Source organism: Plectropomus leopardus, chromosome 17, assembly GCF_026936395.1.
Source record: "Plectropomus leopardus strain MGB_pleo_1.0 chromosome 17, ASM2693639v1, whole genome shotgun sequence".
Classification (NCBI taxonomy): Eukaryota; Metazoa; Chordata; class Actinopteri; order Perciformes; family Serranidae; genus Plectropomus; species Plectropomus leopardus.
Genome location: NC_142192.1, coordinates 21,730,779 through 21,753,297, shown reverse-complemented (window position 1 = coordinate 21,753,297; position 22,519 = coordinate 21,730,779). Strand labels below are relative to the sequence as shown.

Genomic DNA, 22,519 nt, shown 5'->3' with positions numbered 1-22,519 from the left:
AGGTTAACGAAGTGTCTTTCAAAATTACTTCAATATTACCCCGTCAGTTGCTACATGCAGAAATTTTAAAAAGACAAACACAAACTGCTGTTTCAGTAATAAATACTGAAAGGACAGTTTACATCAATTTTGGCACTGTGTTCTCACCTTCCTCGAGATCTTTGAGGAATTTTTTGCTAATCATGTATTGTAAGACTTAACATTATTACTGGAAAAGGTGCTGTTATGTTTCTTTAAAAATCCCATGACAAAAAAAGTATAAATTTCACATTTGATAACGGCGTTGCCATTTTGTCTTTCATAACTGTAAAATTAGTATAATAAACTGTAACTTTCCGAAAGATGTTGAACAATATTAAACAGGGCTGGCTGAGACATAAAAAGCTGATGTGTATAATGTGTATTAATCAAGCAAAATCAGTGTGTCTTTTTTTCTTTATTAACATCAGATACAAGTGTAAAAAACATGAAATCCCCAAATAGAGCAGGAGAGAGAACACACAAATACATTTTCTTTGAAAAGGCATGGCTGTGATTCTTGCAAACAGATGTGCACACATTTGTTGTATATAATTAAAAGGCAAGTGAGAACCAGTTCACAAAGTATACAGAAAAATTACAGGACAGTTTAACAGTTGTTATATTATAATCAAAATCATCACAAAGAACAAAGGATTTTCCTCTGTAACAGTAAAACAGCCTTACATAAAGGCTTGTTGTGCTAGAGAAAGGCACATATTTAATCCATACTCACCACTGACAAACATTTTGGACACCAGACCAATAAATACTATAATACATATTAACATGTACATGTTTGGTTCACAGGCTGCATGTGGAACTATTTTGGAGTTTTTACATTAAGACATAATTTCATTTGACATAGAGAGGCAGAGCATTGTCTGACAGTTTTAAAGAACAGACATTAGAATAAAATAATGATCACAAACCATTTAAATGATGTATTGACATACCCAAATAATGTTTGTTCATCTTATTGAAAAACTGTCAAATCATTTCATGTGCTGCACTGCCTGTTCATTCACAAATATATATGCTGTAAACAACGAATTTTGTTGCATAGTTGAAGCATCTTTCAAATTAATTACCGATTTCTTTTATTCTGACAGATTGAAAATCAATTCTAATGCATATCTGCATTTTCAAAGATCAAACAGTTATATAAATTGAACCATGTCACACCCATACTGAGTCCAACAGCCAACTTGAATCAAACGACTAATGCTACGCCTAACCTTTAGTAGACACGTTTTTTTCTTTCGTAGTTTTTAAGCACCAGGCAGCCATCACCATGTTTTGCTAGTGAAAAAATTACAACTATACCATAGTTGGGGCCTGTCTCACCAAATCTCTCTTGAAGTTATCAGCCTCACTATACTTAAAGGTCTCGTGTATAGGATTTAGTACCATCTAGTGGTAAGGTTGCAGATTGCAACCAACTAAAACTTACACCGCCTGCCAAGCGTCAAAGAGAACTACAGTGGCTGAGTCATATAGAGGCAAAAAGCAAAAGGTCCTATATACAGCCAATGTTTGATTTGCCTGAACTGGCCTACTGTAGAAGCAAGACTCCGTGGAAGAGGATCTGCTCCCTATAGACATAACTGACTCATTTTGAGGTAACAAAAACAAAGCAGTTCTCAGTTTTAGGTAAACAAATGAAAACATATTTTTTAACATTATATTCCATTTCTGCAAATATATTCCCCCAAATCCTACACTGTGGACCTCTAACACTGGAAATTAAGGATAACCTGAACTGGCTGTGTTCACACCGGATTTACTGGTCCGGCACATGTCGGCACGGTTTGTAATTACAAGCCAATCACAAGCAACTTCAACAAATCAACAGAAGTGAATTTAATAAGAGATGGGGTTAAAACAGACCTGTGGCGAAATTGCAGCAACAAAACCTATATTAACATAATCAGTTAATATAGTAATGTTTAGGAAATACTAAATGCCCCGATGGATATAGAAAGCTGAAAATGATCAAATACTAATGGCAATACATGATAAATCAGTGTGAAAATATATCAGCTTTAATATGTGGTTGACATAAGAATCTTCAAGAGTAAAGCAATAGATCACTAAAATCCGTGTTTTCTTGAATTTATATATTTTTTATTTTTTCCTAACATTTTAGCAGCAGCCTACTTCAAAGAGTGTAAAAACAAATAGAAATACTTTAAGACAATGCAATTACACCACGGTTTGTAGTTTGAAGTATTCAGCAAGGGTCAAAAAATTATTTCCCTTTCCCTACTGATTACAGCACGTATCTTTTTCTGAAATAAGGTCCAGTGGGAGACACCAGAAGGGGAGCGACTTTGCCTCTATTATGAAGTGACTGTACCACGTATGTGATAATATCATGCTTTTTAGTACATTACACTTTAAAGTGAGTGCAGTGTTTTTGTTCATCAGGCTCTTGTAAGAACGGTGACTCAATTTTTCCCCCATCACAAATGATCAGTGAGGTCTTTTGTATAAAATGATCCAAAAGCCTTAAAACACAAACTGCCCCTTGCAGTTTTGGTCTGGTCCATTGGTTGCTATGACAACAAAACGTATTTGGAGCTTGAGCAAACACTGAAACTGAAAAAAAGACCAAACTTACATAAACTTAGCTGACAAACTCACAAGTCTTGCTTCATGAGACAGGCCCCAGCTCACGGCTTTGTCCACAGCCATCTGAATATCAGTTCTTTGGTCACATTTGGACATAAGCCAGTCTACACACTAACACCTGAAACTGATATCAGATCCTACAGTGGTTAAGTATTTAAAAAAAAATCTCCTTTTAATAAAACCCTTTGACCTGAACATGCCAGGTGGCGTTATTGGATTCACAGTCTTTAAAGTAGCACAGGTTCATCAGAGAGAACAGCTGGTTAAATAGAAACCGCACGCTGAGGATCACCTCTTTTTCCAGCATGATTTGCATTCATGAAGACTTAAAAAACTGCAGCTTACCCAGTATGACTACAGTAATTTCTAAAAAAAACCAAAAAAAAAACCAAGTAAAACTGTGTTCCCAGTCCAAGTCACATGGTTTTGTATCAAAGGGACAGTTCACCAAAATCAGAAATACATATTTTCACTGTCCTGTAGAGCTTTCATCAATCTAAATTATTTCAGTTAGAGTTGGCAATAGATGGAGATATTAGCTGCAGAGACGTCTCCTTTTCTATCATATAAAATGGAACCAGATTGCACTTGTAATTTCATGTCAGAACTATTTTCTCTTTCCCAAACTACACCAACCAAGCTGCACAGAGACAAGCGAGCATCTATTGTTAGCTCACCCAGCACCACTAAACTCGCTAAAGGCCCAGACACACCAAACCAACATCAAAGAACAAGTGGCAATTAAGGCCGACTGCTGCGTTGCCTCACATTACCTGTATTTAGGCCAAAAAGTTGTACTTGAACACACAACAAGGACTACAGCCAAAGGTCAACTCACATGTATATTCTACACCTGTGAGAGGAAATAACTCTCTATACTTGCAGACAGTAGTAGTCTTATCGTCATTCAAACAGGGAAACTGGAAGACCGACAGGACGGACTCAAGACGGCAGTTAGCACATTAACAACTACACCCGATGTAGAAAAAAACAAATGGTATTTACTGTGCGTTAGTTAATAATACAAACAATTACATACAGTTTCTGCTTAAGAGCTCAATAGCTAAAAATATAATTCTACATAACATAACAAAGTCTGTTTTTATCTCTCTCTCTCAACTTCAGTCGTTTGTTTACTTCTTCACTTCTTTTTCTCTTCTTATGCACTGAACTGATCTGCCAATCAGAGTGATTTCATTCACCTACATCATTTCAATATGCCGATAACAGCTAAAGAGTGCCAAAGGTGCAGGACACACTGCAAAAATGGTGACCGTCAGGGCCCAAACATTACAACTCAGCCGAGGTGGACGCCATTAACGCTTACATCTCGTGCTGTCATGAGCACAAGCCTCTTGTGCTTCCATGAGTAGATACACACTTCCTTCTGCACAGTGATTCAATTGGTGTAGTTTGGTCTAGAGAAACGAGTTCCAAATGAAAGTGCTTACAACAAAGTCTGGATTAAACACATTTTTAGACATTGCTGTTGAGTTCTTCAAATATTTTTTTGGCACTATAAGCGCTACAAGCCGAGTGCCATATAGTTCTAAGTATACTGGAGGGAAGGCCGATATCTCTACAGCCGATATCCAACACTCGGCAACTCTCACCAAAACAATCTAAACTGATAAATAGAGGTAAGAGGAAAAATAGGTCTTTCTGATTTTAGGGTGAACTTTGCCTTTAAAGCATTGAAGTCTACCATGTAGCTGAAACAATATGTTTGGCTCAGGCCTTTGGGTGATGAGACCGAAATTTATAGAGCCAAGTATGCATACATGCTACAACAACTTGGTAAAAAAAAGGACTTAATTACAAAAAAGGCAAATATTGAAAATAAAAACGCTTAAAAAAAAAAGATGCTCTCAAATAAGGCAAAGTCCCCATGTTGGACTCTACATTGAATGCTGGCTGAGTTGAGCACATCAGTGTCAAAAAACAACAATCTTTGGTTGTGCAGAGAAGCATTCCTATGAGATGAATAATAGTGTTCGATAAGCACAATGTTACTGTTCCCGCAATCACTAGTGTCAGAACACAACCACCCACTTACATGCTCATACCATGCTGAGAAATCAAAGTGCAAAAACAACAACAAAAAACACTGAATATCCCACTTGGTTGTGCTGAAACATCTTTTTCAATTGTGGTACCTCAAGTCACACCAAAGGGGGGTTGTAACATTTCATCCATGCCCATAAAATCCTCCAAGTTTGAGTTGAGTTTGGTTGAACTTATATCTCTTCCCCACATCTACACCTGAAAACCACAAAGCGATGAACTTCGTTAAAAACAACTAAGTTTATGTAAAAAGTGCCAAAATAAATGTGAGAAATTTTATTAACTTACAGAGCATTTGTTTGCATTAGGAACGATGTCACTGAGCGAGATCACATCCTCGGAACCGATACTTTCTTCATACTGAGCTCTGCAAGCAACAAAAGGAGCAGTGTTAGTAAATTTAACCTTTGTACAATATGAAACACTGTATTTGTGCATGTGTAAAAAAGGCCAATTCAATATACATAAAAATTTTTTTAGCTTTTAACCACGTTTTTGTGCTTTTATTTTTTTAAAAAAGATCATTGTGATGTAGATGTTTGCCACACTGACGCAGAGCTGAAGGACCGTCTCCATGGCCACTATCCTCCCACGGAGTGGTCAAGTCATCACCTGCCCGGTTGGCGTGAGCTAACACAGCAGCTTAAACCATCTCAACAAACTCACACCAACAATAAGACGGTTTGACTCTGCTTTTAAACCCGTTCAGAAATGTTTATGTTGGTGGTCTCATGATATACAGAGAGAGGGCGATAGTAAATAATAATATAATAAAGGCTGCAAGTTCGCATATAGCAGAAAAAACTTCCCACTGGTTTAAAACAACAACGTATCTGGTCTTTGCAAACTGAAATGACCCGTGTTTAGAGTGGGAAGGTGAGATCAGAACAAAAGTGGTCACTCGAGACGCTTATGGAGCTCTATGTCTGTGTGAAGACACAGACATAGAGCTGTCCTCTTGAAATTAGATCACCTAAGACACATGATAATATCAAGTAAAAACAGGCTCTAACAATATTTTTCATCATCGACTAATCTGCTGGTAATTTTCTCAGTTGATAAACTAATAATTACATAAAATGTAAAAAAAAAAAAAAAAAAGGTCTTTCATTCACTTGTCTGTACTACATTATACATCTAATCCTTAACTATAGTCCATGAAGTACGGAACAGATTTTAATATGCACATACTGCTGAGAATCTCTCACGTGTATTTCTCCCTCTTACCTCTTGGGCGTGCTGTGCTCCTGTTCTTTGCTCATTGTGCTGTTCAACTCCACACCCACTGACTTGCTGGTGTCCTGAGACTGAGGCGGAGACTGACTTGTGGGAGCAAATCCAGGGTTTCCCAAGGAGGGGGAGGAGGAGACGGTGGTTTCAGTAGCGTTGCCAACAGCATCGCTGAGCGGTAAGGTCTTTGGGAGGAGGTCAGGACGACCTGACTGCATGGCTGAGTGAAACGGGAGGGAAAAATGTTAATACTCTGTTGTGAAAGAAGAGACTCTCATGCTGGTACAAGCTGGAGGACTTAATCTCTCCGGGTATGAGAAAACCTTGTTTTCCGCACTCCAGCTGAAACCTGAAATCTTAATTCCAGTTCCTACCAGTGTCTCCTTCTGTGTCTTCTTTGGTCTCAGTGCTGACTTGCTGTTGGAGTGAATAGTGCTGGCTGCTGGTGGTGCTGGTTTGGGTCGACAGAGGAGGCCCAGAGGCCGGTGTCTTTCTCAAAGGACCATGTGTCACTGCACGGCGCTTCTTAGACGGAGAGGTCTTTACTGAAAACAAGAGGGAAAAATCTTTATTTAGAGGCCACTAAGTGAGAATAACATTATGGGCTCAATTTTGGGGTCGGTGCACTCGCTGTGGGAAGAGAGGCGTGACAAAGGGTGTGGTGACGCAATCATGGTGCCAAGAATGAGTGCGTCTCGTTTGATCTTCCACCCATCCATGCTTAGAGCAGGTCGACAGCGAGGGGCACTAATATTCTGGCCATATAATGTGTTGAAGACTAAGCTAGTATATAGCCAACCCCTTTATTCATGTTCTGTCAACCTTCTTACCTTAACTCTCCTTTTTAATCAGCTGACATGTGATCACATATTCTATGTCCAAAATGGTTTTAATGCCAGCGACAGAATAAAGATTAACAAATTATTTCTACTACATTTATAATCTAACAGGTAGTTGCCTTAACTGACAGCTATTCCTTTACTCTGGAAACTCTCCTTATAGCCCTCTGAAGGGAGCGGATATCGGTTTCATCTGCAGTCTCTAACGAGAGTAATGTTGCACACCCAGCTGTTGCTAAATAGTTAAAGGTGTACTCCATTTGCATTCTTTTCTAGGCTTTTTGAATGAAAACAAACACTCAGCCATTAGCACAATGCAGTGACTCAAGTTAGAGACTTTCTGCATGTTTACTTTCTGTTTATATGTAGCAATGTCATCATGCAGAAACCTACGTCAGGTCATATGGAAAAACATTTTTAGGAGGGTTTGGGAAAAAAGCATTTTGATGCTAAAACATACGTACTTATAACCTAACCTAAATTTAATGTTCAGATTTGAAGACACTGGGAACACTACCAAGAAGATACAGAATGATACATCCTCAAAAAAGTAAAACAAATGAAGTAAAACAATGGAACTGCCTTTTAATAAAATAATAACTGAGCTATCTTCTGTTCTTGGCAGCATATTTAAGCCTCTGTATTTATATTTTAAACTTTGCATGTCCAAGACAATTATACATTTCCTCTGAGGAAAGCTATTAACAGTTTATAAACTCTAAAAGAACCAGGAGAGGTCTGCGCCACAGGTTTCACATTATTTATACTCAAACTCATAAAAATACAATGTACTTACATGAGATCTTCTTAAAAACAACACTGCACATGAACTTCTGGAATCGCTCTGCGTAGAAACTCGGTCTGTGCACTGATACAGTATCCTACAGGAAAGGAAATATTACAGGGGTTATATAGTATACATCTTGTAATTTAAAACACAGTTAACTGAGGCCAGTGGTGATAACTTACTCCATCGTGAACCAGAGCTTTCCACGAGTGTTCAAGCTTCTTTACTAATCTGAAAAACAACACACAGAGCTTGTATTACACTCAGTACTGTGCCTGAATACTAAAGCTGCTGATTTTGCTATGCAGGCTGCGTAGACATTATGTGAGTGTCACTGACTAAACGAGGGGTTTATAGATAGACAAATATGTGTGTCGTTTACCTGTAGGACTGCAGAATGTCAATGATACCAATATACACCAGCAGCCTCTCGCCTTTTGGGTTTCGTGCAGGGATTCCTCCAGTTCTGCAAAATAAAAATAAAAAAAGAAATATCATTCATGGCTCTATTGTTAATCTCAATAAACATGAGCTCTCTACTGGCCACTGAAACACTGTAACTTACTTGTCCTCTGTGTCATGGGATCCCATTCTCCCTGTCTCAGCTTGGATGGCCTCTATAGCAGTGCTGTACAGGGACTTTTGACCTTGTGGCCTCCTTTGGTCCGCAGCCCCGGCCACCGCCTCCTCACTGGCCTGCTCTCGACAAGCCTGATCTACATTGTGGATTCCCACCAGAAGGCTGTAGTCCATAATTTTAAAACTCTGCAAAAGCTGAATGGAAATCAAGATAGACAAGAACAGTGAGACCAGTTATAACAAGTACATTTAGAAGAATTTTTTTTTCATCCACAGAATTCTTTTCAAAACTATTTTGAAAATGTCACACTCATAGCCTCACTTTACTCTGCAGGCCTTACCAGACAGTCTCTCTGGATGGTCTTGCAAACAGCACTGTATTTGTCCCCCTCCAATAACAGCCCACCACTCATGTCCTGCATGAAATCCAGGTCCTTGTACGTGGGCACGGCCTTTTCCCTCTCCTTAGCTGATGCCCGTCGCTTGTAGGTGGAGCCCTTTAGGTCAAACTTGAGGTGCATTTGTACTGCGCTCGGGAGCAGATTGTTCATGGCTACAATACGGATGTTCTTACCCGCTGCCTGGACACAGTAGAGCCCATAAAACTTTGGTAATAAGGTCCTTTTGTTCTGGTTCAGGTTCTGAAGGAGAACAGGGTAGAAAAGGAAGAAAGTTTGACATTAAATTAAATTACAACAAGTATCAGTGCCGCAGCTGACCAGGAAGGGAAATGAGCGGTTAACTAATAAATGTTTAAAAAATGACTGGAACTATTAATTTGTTATCAAAATAGTTGCTGATTATTTCTTATATTATCTTTATATTATATTTTCCTTTACATTTTGGCCTCTTAAACAAACGTTAACAGAATTTTAGGTCACTAAATCAGAGATGTTTTGAAAATGCCTTCTCAGGTGTAGATTTGTCAAAACTCTTGTTACTGTGTGTCCGTGTAGACGTGTATGACAGAGCACTTGAGAAACAATGATGTCGTCTCAATTCGTGCATGCCCATTATTGCTTTGTGTAATGAGCATGTGTTCGGGACAACAGCAAAAATGGGGGTCAACCAATTTGTTTACGTTTTGTTAGCACTGCTTGGTCTTAGGACCACTTTACACTCAAATGTATCATTGCTGCACCCCTTTACAGACAAACTGAATCATATACTGCCCAACATTATTTGATCCACTAGCAAAGTCAACAGATTAAAGTCCACCAGAAACTGTAGTTTGTGATCAGGCTTGGTTATTCTTGCCAATGGGGAGTTGAAGGAAAACTTAAGCATGTCAAGAGCATCACATGTATCTCTGATAGAGCGCCTTTGTCCTTATATTGAATATTGAAGGGGAATCAAAAGTGAAGAAATCTCCAGGAGGTGGTACCTTTGTTTATGAGGAGAGACTGTGGAAGACAGTTCACGCCAACAAAGGTCTGATGTTGTTTTTGGATTCTAGTGTGGACGAAGATATTTAGGAGAGGGAAGGTTGTGTGGGCAGAATATAATTTTTAAATGGAGGGTTAAATATCTGTACTGTGTAGACAGGGCCGACGTATTCAGTTAATAGTTTTACTGTGTGGGACAGTCATTTGCACATTTGCTCTGCAGATACCATCTGCTATTTGAAGCCACTCATCAGATCTTACCATGAAGTATCCTGGAAGCAGTTTCTGCAGAAACTCTGCCTCTTTATGCTGCACCGTCTTAATGATGTACTCATCATCACTGGAGAGGTAGAAGAGAGATCCACTGGCCCCGGAGTTCGACAGCTCGATCAGCGGCTCGTTACACAGAGAGTACTGTAACCAAACCGCAGCACAGTAGTTAGCATGTGATAGAAACAACACAGACTTACAGGTTAAAAACAGGTCAGCTGTGCCTTTCCACTGTCAGCAGCTCCACCCCCTGTGTGTCAACATCCCATTATTTCACACTTCTCTTGTTTCACTCTTTCTGCTTCCTCAATCACACCATTCTTCTCACAGTTGACAGCTTTTCCCCTTTCTTCAGATCTTAACTGTTCTCCGAAATCTTTGCACAACTGCTGAGCATGGCAGATGCTGAGTAAACAAGAATACCATGTAGTCATCAGGCCGGATGCCAAACATCTCCCTGAAGTAGCGGAAGGCCATTGGAGCGTACGTCTTGAACCTGAAGTCTCCATAGTGGTGAGCTGGTGTCAGGTTACTGCCCTCACTGCCAGGAAAAGACACAGGAGGCAGAGGATTAGATCACATACTAGGGAGGCGAGGTCAGAGGTAAACTTGACCAAATATTTTCCATCACTCACTTAATTTTTTCAACAATGATGGAAAAATCTGATGGTGCATTTCGAACACTTTGGTTCAAAATGTTAAAGACTCGCCTGGGAAAGAAGATGCTTTCCACCACTTCAAAGTCCTGCAGCAGCACGTCTCTCTCAGGCTTCTGGCTTAAGCTTCCCACCGTGTGCGTGATGCCCAACTGGATAGCACCTTTCAGGGCCGATGATGTTGTCTGGAACAGACAGAACAAACTGACATGTATCAGATGACAAATGCAGTTCTGTCTTTGTTAGACAACTAATGAAGTTCATATGCCACACTGGCAGGTAATTTTTGCAGATCATCAGGTGATAATTCTAAGCTCATTTTGAAATTTTCACGTGCAAAGCTGTACTTATACTTCTAAAGGTTGAAACAACGCTGTACCTACAGTATAGGCTCTGCATAGACGCATACCTTATGCCATAGCCTGATATGCACCGCCCAATTAATGCAACTACTTGTCGCAGCAGCGTAGACTTCCTGTTTATTTTAGTAAAGACTATTTCCCTCAGTGGACACAAAGCTATTAATTTTGTTTATTTCACAGGTAAAGGTGAAATGGTGGCATGGAATTAATTACCAGGTTTTTTAATTTCTGAAAGTAATACAATATGTTTTCACAAAAAGTTAAGATTGTATTTATTTACACAGGGAATATATATATATGATGTATACTTTTGTTGGTCTTGAAAATATGAAACAGATTTTCTTGGGATTGAATCGATACGTTTCCAGGCACTTTTTTTCTCAACTACTGAAGAAATAAATCATATATGTAGAGCTACTGTATGTATTTCACAGACTTTGAGTTTGTGTTGATTGCTGTGTGTTGTATTGGTGTTGTAATGTGTTTAGTCGAACTGTGAGTGTGAACGTTATGTGTATTTATGCAAATCTAGTAAATGAAATATTGTTAATGAAAGCAATGGAGATTCCAGGAAGAGTAACAAAAACAAATGTAAGCGTGGTGTATGTGTGGGGAAAACATGTCTAGTGTAAGTCAATTGTTCTGTTGGTGAATCTTATGAGTTAAAATGGAGCTGATTTTGTACTTTTGTTTAATATTTTCACTAGTAAGCCATGTTTTATGAGTGCTTAAGGTGTGTTTAATGAATCAAACTACTGCAGAGTGATGCAGACACACCAACACCAGGTATAAATTCTCACAATAGGGAAGACCACTGCCACTTCCTGACATTTTATTGACAAAGTGATTAGTTAAAAAAAATAATTGGCTGATGGAATAGATCATGACAATAATGGTAATTTGTAGCTCGAAGTGAATGTAAATGTGTGTCAGTCAGCGATTGATAATATCCCACCTTCTTGTACGTCGTCTCCCCAGTGGGATCAATTCCACGATGGCCGATAGTTTTTTTCATGGCTGGGGACATACTGGTGCTCGGACTCTGTCAGTGCAAACAAGTTCAAGGCAGAATAAGGAAAGGAAAATAACCCATTGCAAGACTGCAGTAACATGCAATATTCTCATGTATCAAAGAGGAAGGAGTAGAGGATGTGTCAGCTAAATATGTGTAAATTCTGTACAGATGAACACAATGTGTGTTTCCTAACTGACACAGAGCTGGATTACACATTTCCTCCAAACGAATCAGCGATATCTCACCTCGGGAGAAGCATTTTTTCGAATCCCGGTTGAATCTGGAATGCAAAGGGGAAAGATGCATACAAATTAGAAAATAATACACAAGGAGTAAAATAAATGAGTTAAACAAACAAATGCAACTCTCACACTGACTCTATGCATTCATAACAGACAGCACAGCTTGAAACGGCTTCTAACATTCCCTAATGTTGAAAACAAAGAGTGCAGGTCTGAAACACGCATGCAGACGCACCTCGTTCATTACCTCTGAGAGAAGACAGTCTCCTCCAGAACTGACTCTGCAGGTCTTTGAGTGCAGTGGGAGGAATTAGATAAGTATGCTATTACTATTAAAGTGAGTTCACACAGGGCTAATGAATAGATATGTATGTTTCTGATAGTCCAAAGTCAACATTACACCTATTTACTTTACTTTTGCCTTTCAAGTAACACACTAGAGAAAGTGAAACGAAAAAAGGTGTGACTCTGTCTACTTTTCAGTTGTCTTTTGTTAATTATTAACAGTACAAAGATTTTTACATCAAAAGAGAAAATAATCCTGATGTTGTCATGGCAATGCCATAAAAAGACTAGAAGTTCAAAACAAATAGCATGTCTTACAAACTGGGAGTGCTGGGTTTTTACCAAGTAAGGAGGGTCTGATAAAAATATCTAATTGCTCATATTGTGGGAACCTTTAGAGCTTGACCTATATAAGTTACTGAAAGTCAGGATTTTTGGCTTCGGTTGCATTGAGTTTTATAATTCGTCTTTTTAATCTGTCTCTTGTGAATCCCATGACTTTATGGAAATATAATACAAAATTGCTGGAGTTCCCCCCCAAAGCCTGTTTGTTATTCAGGCCTGCTGCTAAATTCCACAAAGTTTCCAGTTTTCATCAGTTTTAGCACACCCGGCTCAAACCAATGCAGACTCTTAATATATGACTTAGTTTCCTAATTATTTTTTGTTTTTGCTTTTGGCACAATGTACAAATGGTAACTGTTGTGTCACTTCTTTGTAGTTCTTCTTTTTATGTTTATCATTATTATTTATCTGTATGGCAGGTCCACGTATGTGTGTGTGTTATGTCATATGTTTTTAAAAAAATCATATTTCTCTGTTTCTTCCTCCTGTTGCATCCTATGACATTTGCAAGAATTCACCGGCTGAGGGAAAATAACCAATCAGAGCTGAGAAATCTCTACGGCAGCTCTTAATCATGTCAATCACTGCTTGTGAATTGCGTCAAACTGTCAACTACGCAGCGCGGATCAAATATGAATCAAGATTCTTTAATGGACTTCCTGTTTCTCAACCTCAAATGTTTTCAGGAGGATATTTAAGTTTACCGTTTAGGTGTAAAATGAAAAAGTTTGTGACCCTGCAGCCATGCTGAAAACAGTCAAACCAAACCAAAGCACCATCCATCAGCTGAAGCAACTTTCTCATTTCACAGCTGAACAGTGCACTAAAATATATTTCTAAAAAACATTTTATCTGCCATTAGAAGCCCTACGAGGAGGGAGGGGAACCTGAGTATCAGATTATCTGTCTGATGGCTGTTTCAGCAAATATGACAAAAAGTAAGTCTCATAAAAGTTACCAACTACAGCTTTAGTGTAGAGCTGCACTGCATGTTTGGGTTTTTTTTTTGTACAATGTACAGGGACAATAACAACATTTTATTCTATTATTTTTCTCTGACATTTATTTATTTTAATGAGGAGACTTAATAGTAACACCTCTCATTATAACTCAACAACACTACGGATTACAGCCCTAAATATGACCTTAGGGTTTTAACAAAAACTTAAAACCAAAAAAGCTTCATAAAGGTTTTGGGCTGCTTCAGTTTCAGCTAGGTGTGCCTAATAGCTTGGCAACCAGGTATAAACAAAAAGCAAACACAATATCAAAGATCACTTATGCAATTACATTTACAAGTTTCACAGGTATTAAACTATGAAGATGGGTATAATGTGATATTTAAGTTCATAAAAGATCTGTGTGACTGTCTGCAAAGCTGCTCGCATGCTAAGACATGTCCATCCACAAGATCCATATCCTGGGCCGAAATCTATGTATCACCTGAGGGAGCAACTCATGTCAAACACATCTGATTTACCCCTTTTAAGAAAATGTGGTGTATAATTTTAGTACTTACTACCAGAGAGGCCCTGCAGCCCTGGAGGCTCCTCAGCAGCTGTGGCCATTCAGACCAAAACCTGAAGTCAGACTTGTTGTGGTGAAACTCAGATCCTGAATCCCTCCTTTTCAGTGAGTAGCTGTGTAGACAAAAAGAAATTCATTAGGCGCAAACACCTCAGATGACTTCATGCCACAAATATTGACAGCAGCCACGTTGACTGGCTCTGCTGATTTGAAAATAAACACTACTAGAGTAGCTTTTTTTCACGGCAACTTTCTGCTAACTGTGTGTTGAATGAAAATGAATGGTAAGACCGCCGCATGTTGTAACAGGCTCGCACGACAGGAGGACAGTCTGGATTTCGACATTTAACGAAACAGAAAGGCGAGAAAGCTAGCTGCTAACTCTGGTTCAACTTTTACAACTTTAACCTACCTAGTCACGTTAATAACTAACTATCAACAACACAAACGGACAGCAAACTTACTCGGAGATCTTGCGGAGGAGTTCTCGATGTTTCCAGAGAGAGAAAGCTAATCTTTTTCGCCCCAAAAGGTACTGTTTTCCCTAAAACTAATAAACAAGGAAGCAGTGCGGAAGCAGCAGTTTGCTGTTGGCTGCTCTCAGAGCCAGAGCGAGAACAGAACTTCCGGTGAAAATCTTATTTCAGAATAAAACACATTCCCCCAAGAAAATATTTCCTCCAAATTAACACCATCCAAAGTGGATTTATTGGGCATACCACGTCTAAATAACTACAAACGTATATCATGTATGAACTGTATTTATACAGTTTATAATGGTACATAATGATATAAGAACAAATAAAAAACATTAACATGCAAAGCCAGTTAATACTATATTAACTTTCTGTAGTTTAAAAATGCAGTCGATTTCAAGAGACTATGACTTAAAACCCCATTTTGCAAAGTAAAAACCAAAGTGACCAAAATGTTTAAATTTCAACTATCTACCACTGCAATTTCTGAACATTTGACAATAAATGGATTTGAGGAATGTGACTAAGTATTTATTATCCTAAAATTAGTAACTGTACATGTAACTGTAGCCTACATGTTGCATGAGTGCAATTATATAAAAGTTAAAAAGTAGTAGTTTAAACTACCTCAAATTGTTCCAAGGAGAGAAATGTGCTTAAATGTGCTCCATCATTATGTAAATGCACCTTCTTGATATTCTGCATGTGTTTAGCTCATTTTTCATTTTTTCAGAGTAAAATGTTTATTCAGACTGCCAAAACAGAAACTATGCCAATGATATAAAACAATTAATGGTATTAATTTTTATTATTACGATCACATGTATTACTCTTTCCCACTCTTTAAGTGAGATTTTTGTATGGACCGAATTTCAACTAAGTTAGATTGTTACTCTTTTATTTTGAAGTCAGACAGGAAATACACCGTTTATTATTTAGTTGTTGTGGTCAACTAACTTACAGTAAATCAATATGTAACTTTCATTGTATGTGTATTATATGAATGATCTTAATGAAACTGTATTAATAGTTTATTTCTGACATTAATTCACATCGCTACTGAGGCTGATGCAGCACACCCCAACTTTTCTTTAATTAATTTCTGATCTCTAAATGTCACACACCCAAGTTTTAAAACCAATAGCGACACCTAGTTGACCTTTGTTTTATTACATGTGTCAATTTTCTGCAAGACTTGAAGAACTTGTTTCAAAAAGATTTTTTTTCCATACTGGAATACCTGTTTCTCCAGGTATGTGAAGTCCACATAATTATCTCGTTCCATAATAAAAAGCATGTGAAAACTTTTATGTCTTTATTTCTCTGACAAAGAAAACTACAATGCATGTCAAAAAAGGTGGATTTCACACAGGTCACAATTTTTCTGTGATTTAAACAGCAAACATTTGTTGCAAGTACAATACAACAAAAAACAAAACAAGTTTACTGTTGTGACAAAGCTTGGTTAAAATAAAGAGCTTTCAAAATAATGCATGACCTCAGCTTTTATCTGCCCTACTCAGCATAAACACAACTAGCATGCCCTGACTTATGTGACAAAGATCTGCAGGATGGATTCACGGCATTAATAGCTCAGCATGATCTTGCACATTTTTGTGATGCAGGTTTAAGCACATGGACAAAATCTCACTCCATAAAGCTACACAAAAACAATAATCTGTAGATATTTTAACCTGTTCTGTAAGTTTTACTCATATATTTCTTTTTCCATTTTTAGCAAGCCAATGGGTTAAAGGTGAATCCTGTTTCCTCGGGGACTTGGGGAGCAGTGTAGCCTGGTATCGGGCTGTAGTTTGGGTTTGGCAGCTCGCTGTCGAAGCACCTCCACCGTGCATCTCCTCTGTCCGCACAGCACTCATATGCACGAGTCATGGTGGAATATTCTTCCACACAGAACTCGGACAAGGCTTGTTTCCACTGTAAGAAAAGATAAAGTTGTGATTCATCTCCCTGTAAGAGTCAGTCCCTTGTTCTCTGAGTTTAATCTTCTCCTTTGTAAATGGGCACAGTAGACTAGATTACTAGAAATTATACAGAAATTCCATTAAAACATTTATTGTCATTTGTCTTTAAATCTGTCTGAGGCACTAAGGTGTTTTACTCACCACATTTGAATCCCTATACTACTACTGCTACTACCACAACAATTACAACAACAACTACTACTAATAATAATAATATAAACATGATTTATAAAGCGCCTTTCATACAAGAAATGCAACACAATAAGGGAATTATATGCACGGAGTGCTTCACATGAATGAACATAAAATGGACCAACAAGGCAATTAAAAAAAAAAAAATGTAAAAAAAAGGAGAAGTTTAAAACAAAACCAGGCATCACAGTGCAATATTATTAAAACAATGCATCTTAAAACCATATAATTAAATCATGAAATCATGAAATTATAAACCAATATAAAATAAAAAAAATAAAATAAAGTAAGATACAACTTTTTAAAATAAATGCCGCAGTGTGTAATGTATGGACTTTATTTATGTAGATAATCATATAAATAAAGGCAATACACTTCTTGAATTATGACATAAATTAATCTCCTAATTATTACGTTTATATGTGTGTGTGTGTGTGTGTGTGTGTGTGTGTGTGTGTGTTAAAATTTTAAACAACAGTTAGTTCCCGACCTAGCAATGTGATTGGACCGGAGGTATTCCATGAGTACTAAGCCTTTTCACTATGCGTGTATCACTCCGCTCTACAGGTGTTCTGACCCGGTAATTACGTTAACCGTTGTTTAGCTTACATTAACAACCGTCGTAACAAACTTTATACCCCAAAGATGAACATATTTCCACAAATAACATTTAAGTGAAACAATGAACGGTTGTCAGAAGAGGACGAAGGGAAGGAAGAAAGCCTGGATACTTACTGCAAATCTTCAGGTATGCTAATATGACATCGGAAGACGTCGAAACGTGTAGATTAAGCCCTTAAATCGTCGGCATCACATGTATATCACCAAAGTGATTGTCAGCAATAGACTATTATATACATTATCTAAACACATAAACACATATTGTCATGGTGCATGCAATACCGAGCTATTAAAAATGATTATTGGCAGATTCATGTATTTATACATCATGTTTGCCTCTGAGGTGAATATTATTTTAGAGTCTCTTGCTCGAAAGTTACAATAGGATGCATTGTATGCCACACATGAATGTCTCATACTAGAAATAAGTATGTTTCATTAGTACATAACTATTGACCGACTTGTTCACCAAGTAGGTGTTACACAGTGATTTAGCTCAAGTTAGCTAACATGATTGGAGTTAGCCTTTCATTAATTTTTAGTGCTGTAAATTATTGTTTTTTTTAAACGAATATGCCAATTTATCTTTTGCAATATGACAATACAACAATATGATGGATTCACGTGTTCTGTCAAAGATTAATTCATGCAGGTCTGAATTTATATGTCTTGTACATTGAAACTGTGAATGGCTCATTAAATCAGCTAATTAAAAAACCCAACAAAACACATACTTGTTGATCTTGGGATGCGCGACATAGGTATTTTTTCCAACCGATACCTCCATAGGCTGAACGCTGATTTGATAACTGATCATTTCAAATGTTTGTATTTTAAAAAGAAGTGTATAATGTGTAGTTCATGCACACCTGGGGGTTAGAAAGGCCAAGATGTGGTGAGCAAATGTGATTTAATATTTATGGCACTGACCAAATCTAACTGACATCACTATTACTAACACAACAAAAACAAAGAACACTTCGGACTATTCCACATCTGCCAACATTAGGCTGTTAAAAAGAGAGAGATTTTTTTGGGTATTGAAAATGTGCCTACCTGCCAGCCTCTTCTCCATGTAACCTTACACTAGAAAACTTAATTGAATAACAAAAAAATGAAATGGCAATTAAATGCCAAACGATAACTTTTTTTAATGTTCAGCTCCCTATTTGTTGGTCTGACAGGTGAAAACATACAAAATATGTCAATACTACCTGATTTTATGTGGTTGGAGTTGGAGTTTTTTGAAATTTTAATTGGACTATGCATTACACTGTACTTGGAAGATACTTGTTCAGCAGCATAATCTCTAAACCTGGTGTATCTAGCTAGAACAGTCTAGCTTTCTAACCTTAAACATTAACTTTATTAATAATAAATAACTTATATGATGCCTCCCTCACAGAGTCAAACAGAGGCGGAGACTCACAGCTTGTTGGGCGCAGCAGAGGATCTGGCTGCTCTGCTGTGCGACCTGTCCACTGCAGCACAGACTGTACCACGACTCCAGACGGTTGATGGCGTTTCCACGACGGCGAAAGTGACTGAACCTGGAGTTCGGGAAAAAGCTAGGTGGGTATCTGGGACGGCGCTGACCATTATGGCAGATGGCAGCCAGGTTCTGAGCAGTGGGACAGGCAGGTGGGAAAGGCACGTTGGGTTCATTGAGAGAGTTCCCTCTGGTCTCTGTGGAAAAAGATTAAAAAAAAAAAAAGTCAACAGCATTGTAATCTGTAAAGTCCATCTAGTATGAATGATCAAAGAATCTGGAGGACATTACCTCCCACATCTGCACCATGAAAAGTCAGCAGTGCAATTATCCAAAATCCTGTGAGGCCTCCAATCCAGATCATGGCTGTGTGGTTGTTTGGTCGGAGCTTTAATGTAGAATTTTCTCTGCAACAAGTTGCTCAATGTTATTGTGGCTGGATTTGCAAGCTGCTTTTATGGGGCAAAGGGAATGAGTCTGTGGGCGTGAAATGCTTGGAAGTGTGGGTAGAAGCAGCAAGAAGAAGTGGTGGTGGTGTGGGGGGGTAGCATAGTGTTGGGAGCTGGCAAGATAAAAACACAATGAGTTTGAACTCTGGTGATATCTGCTGATGCATGCAACATGGAAAAACAATTTGGTTTCAAAAGTCTGCTGTCCTAGGAGGAGTAATTAACCCATGATCATACATGCTCCTATATAAAGTGTGTTACTAGTGTGTTTCCTCTGGGTTTGTATGATTTGTGGCAGCAGATGTTTTAATTGTGGTGGCCTGCCACAAATAAATGAATGTTTGGGAAACCCTGCATATGTCAGGCCATAGGCAGTTTTCACAGCTTCTTTAAAGGTGCTCTACACAGTATTTGAAGCACATCTTTGGCTATGTTGATAACATAAGATCAGATATGGTTTAATAAGACAAGATAAAATAAGATATGATAAGAATTTACACAAAATTCACATGGTGCAGCAGCTCAAGAGTCAGAGGAAAAGAGGAAAAAAGAGGAAAAAAAGCGATTTAGTGCTAAATAAGATAAAAAATTATTACAAAGATTAATACACATATGCCTGGTATTTACATGTGTCTTAATCACAAGTAGACATCAATAAAAATACAAGTGTAAGCGAACACTCAAACCACTTGGTGTTTGATGCATTTGACCAGTAATGTAAAAGCTAATATGTCCTGATGTATCCCCAGTAAGGACTGCGTCATCAGTGATTGAGGATGTGGTTGTTTTGATGACAACATGCATAAAGAAACACGAATTAAGCATTGTCTAGCATTTATAAAGCATATACAATAAGTATATAATATAGACTATTATCCCAGTTTCTTTATTTCTTTGTTCCCCTCTTCAATTTTAAGCAATGAATACAGAAACAAAACATTTAGAAAAATACACGCAGTCAAAAGTATTTCGATTATTTGTGTGTCTCAACATGATTAGGTATATTCCACCTAAGAAATACAACATGTTTGTTTAATCAACAACACAAAAGATATTCAGGAGAACAGGCTGTGCTACAAGGGTAACAAAATGCAATTAAGTCACTTCAGTCTTTTATCCTAAGCTTATCTTATCTTGCATTTGGTAGGCAAGTCAGCTATGCTTTGCTGACTGGATGCAGTCGGAAAGAAGCATGATGGCACTGACTAGCACATTAATCAGAAACATTTCTTTCCCAAAACTCGACTGACTCATACGTTAAACTCCCTAAACCTCTTCTTTAAAAAACTGAGTGTGCTTTTTGTTATCAAAGGCTGATTTACAGTCACCAAAAAGTGCATCTTATTTCATGTTGTTATCTGACTTGCTACATGTGAGAGGAATGAAGGATTTCCTCCCTGAAAATAGTGAATGGCTTTAATATTTTTTTTCACTCCCTAAAATTCAAACAACTCACACACGATTATTCCTGCTGTCTGAATTGTGCTGTTAAAGAAGTGTTGATTAAGTGTTTTTCCAGCTAATGTTACAGGCAATTTTTTATCTTTGTCAATATGTAATAGCAATTTATTTTAACAACATGAATAAGTGTCCATCACTATTTGACTGGTCTGTATTGTGTTTCAGAGGTTTGTTGGGGCGTGATTTTAGATATGATCATTCAACACTTTTAACATGTGCACTGTTAACAACTGTTAACAATCGGCTACTGTCAGATAGTGACTCGCATACAATATAAGGGTTGCTCTCCTGTCACTTAAATTGTATCTTGTTATTTGTTATTTGGCCCTGGACATAGAGACTATTTTTGTCACTCACAGACAAGGGCATAGGTTTCATTACAACACTGGGGAGGACATTTGTAAAGGGGGATTTCGGGGTCCTCAGCCAGAAAATTTTGAGTGTCAAACTCTTTCCTGCATTCTGGTGAATTTTTATGTACCAATTTGTGCCTTTTCTGCATCAATTCATGGTATAATGTCTTTCACATTTAAAATCCTCTGCTATTTTTATGTATTTATGAGATGTACAAATTCACATTTTCTGAATAATGAGCAGATGTGCTCCCTGCATCCACCTTATACTTAAATGTTTTTATATATGGATAGAAAACTGTAGCCCAGCCTAATAACATTACATCACCTGGGGTTTATGTTTATCATCCACCTATGTTAAATACATGTGTTGTAACTCTTGTTAATTTCATTCAAGTTAAACTTTTGAACAGTCCATCAGAAAGATAAATACGCCTTTTCCCATATTTAATTCAGTATCATGAGGTCAGATGAGGAGTATATAATTGTTTTACATCCACTCTCCCTCCTCTTAGGCTTATAAAAAAATTAAAAAGATCCTAACAAGTTGACATTTGGGTTCCACCTGACTGGTGATAGACACGCACATGCACAGAGCAAATTTTGCCATGTGATTCAGTCGGTTGGTGACTTGGCATCCGTGCAGGGAGCGTGACACCTTCTCCCTGATTGGCTTTCTTTGCATCACCAAGACAAATAAAAGGCAATCAATCGAGATGCCACTTGTTCAGATTCCCTGGGCTTTCTGATTCAGGTAAGCTTGATTTGCAAATATTATAACTATAAAGTTTAATGAGAATTGCTATGTAGCCAGATTGATTGTGTTTTTTTACTGCTTCAATTCTGTAAATTTGTATTTATCTAAACTTTTTGTTATATCTGTTATTGATTATCCTGCTTTTGCTTTATCCATCAAAGCACTTTTTAAACCTTTTGCGTAAAGGTGCTACACAAATAGTAGTAGCTGTGGCTGTGGTAATATTATTTTTGTATTAGTATCTGTTAAAATCTTTAAATGGTAAATACTTCGGTAGCAGTTCACAGCAATTTTATTTTAGCAATTTTGAGGCATAATTGTTGATCGTGAACTTGCTAACTGAAATTGTTAAGTCCCTGGGATTGTTCTTAATTATTACGAGTTTGTTGATAGAAGCGGCCGTCATTTTATATTGGCTATGTTTTTTATTTAATATAAAAGATCACTTTTTGTGTGCCCTGGTGATTTTATTTCACTTGCAATATTTTAGGTTCAACA

General features: G+C 37.7%; 2 protein-coding genes across 3 annotated transcripts; both read right to left on the bottom strand.

The window, feature by feature from the left end:
• Positions 1–417: 417 nt before the first annotated feature.
• LOC121957587 (phosphatidylinositol 4-phosphate 5-kinase type-1 alpha-like) lies at positions 418–14,838 on the bottom strand. 2 transcript variants are annotated; one of them, XM_042506232.2, is made up of 16 exons: positions 14,703–14,838; positions 14,231–14,351; positions 12,085–12,119; positions 11,780–11,866; positions 10,517–10,647; positions 10,230–10,347; positions 9,798–9,950; positions 8,493–8,792; positions 8,138–8,346; positions 7,955–8,038; positions 7,755–7,803; positions 7,582–7,666; positions 6,321–6,491; positions 5,944–6,166; positions 5,005–5,083; positions 418–4,914 (listed from the first exon to the last, which is right to left on the bottom strand). In XM_042506232.2, exons 2-16 carry the CDS (start codon positions 14,277–14,279, stop codon positions 4,909–4,911), a joined length of 1,779 nt encoding a protein of 592 aa, XP_042362166.2. In that variant the 5' UTR covers positions 14,280–14,351; positions 14,703–14,838; the 3' UTR covers positions 418–4,908. The 2 variants fall into 2 exon arrangements, with proteins under 2 accessions (XP_042362166.2, XP_087946253.1); XM_088090127.1 differs by lacking the exon at positions 14,703–14,838 and having other exon boundaries at positions 14,231–14,536.
• A 1,172-nt stretch (positions 14,839–16,010) lies between these two features.
• Positions 16,011–19,451, bottom strand: LOC121958313 (extracellular matrix protein 1-like). The gene is made up of 3 exons (XM_042507213.2): positions 19,293–19,451; positions 18,942–19,198; positions 16,011–16,652 (listed from the first exon to the last, which is right to left on the bottom strand). The coding sequence occupies exons 1-3, from the start codon at positions 19,363–19,365 to the stop codon at positions 16,449–16,451; spliced, it is 534 nt and encodes a 177-aa protein (XP_042363147.2). The 5' UTR covers positions 19,366–19,451; the 3' UTR covers positions 16,011–16,448.
• Between the last annotated feature and the right edge of the window lie 3,068 nt (positions 19,452–22,519).

Bases quoted from the DNA above. Each gene is read 5' to 3' on its own strand.
- LOC121958313 (XM_042507213.2), bottom strand. From the start codon at position 19,365: ATGATCTGGATTGGAGGCCTCACAGGATTTTGGATAATTGCACTGCTG. The intron at 19,199-19,292 runs GTAATGTCCTCC...CTTTTTCCACAG, and splicing joins TCATGGTGCAGATGTGGGAG to AGACCAGAGGGAACTCTCTC. The intron at 16,653-18,941 runs GTGAGTCTCCGC...CTTTTCTTACAG, and splicing joins TCTGCTGCGCCCAACAAGCT to TGGAAACAAGCCTTGTCCGA.
- LOC121957587 (XM_042506232.2), bottom strand. From the start codon at position 14,279: ATGGCCACAGCTGCTGAGGAGCCTCCAGGGCTGCAGGGCCTCTCTGGT. The intron at 7,804-7,954 runs GTAAACGACACA...GTTGTTTTTCAG, and splicing joins GACATTCTGCAGTCCTACAG to ATTAGTAAAGAAGCTTGAAC. The intron at 6,492-7,581 runs GTAAGTACATTG...TCTTGTTTTCAG, and splicing joins TGTTTTTAAGAAGATCTCAT to TAAAGACCTCTCCGTCTAAG.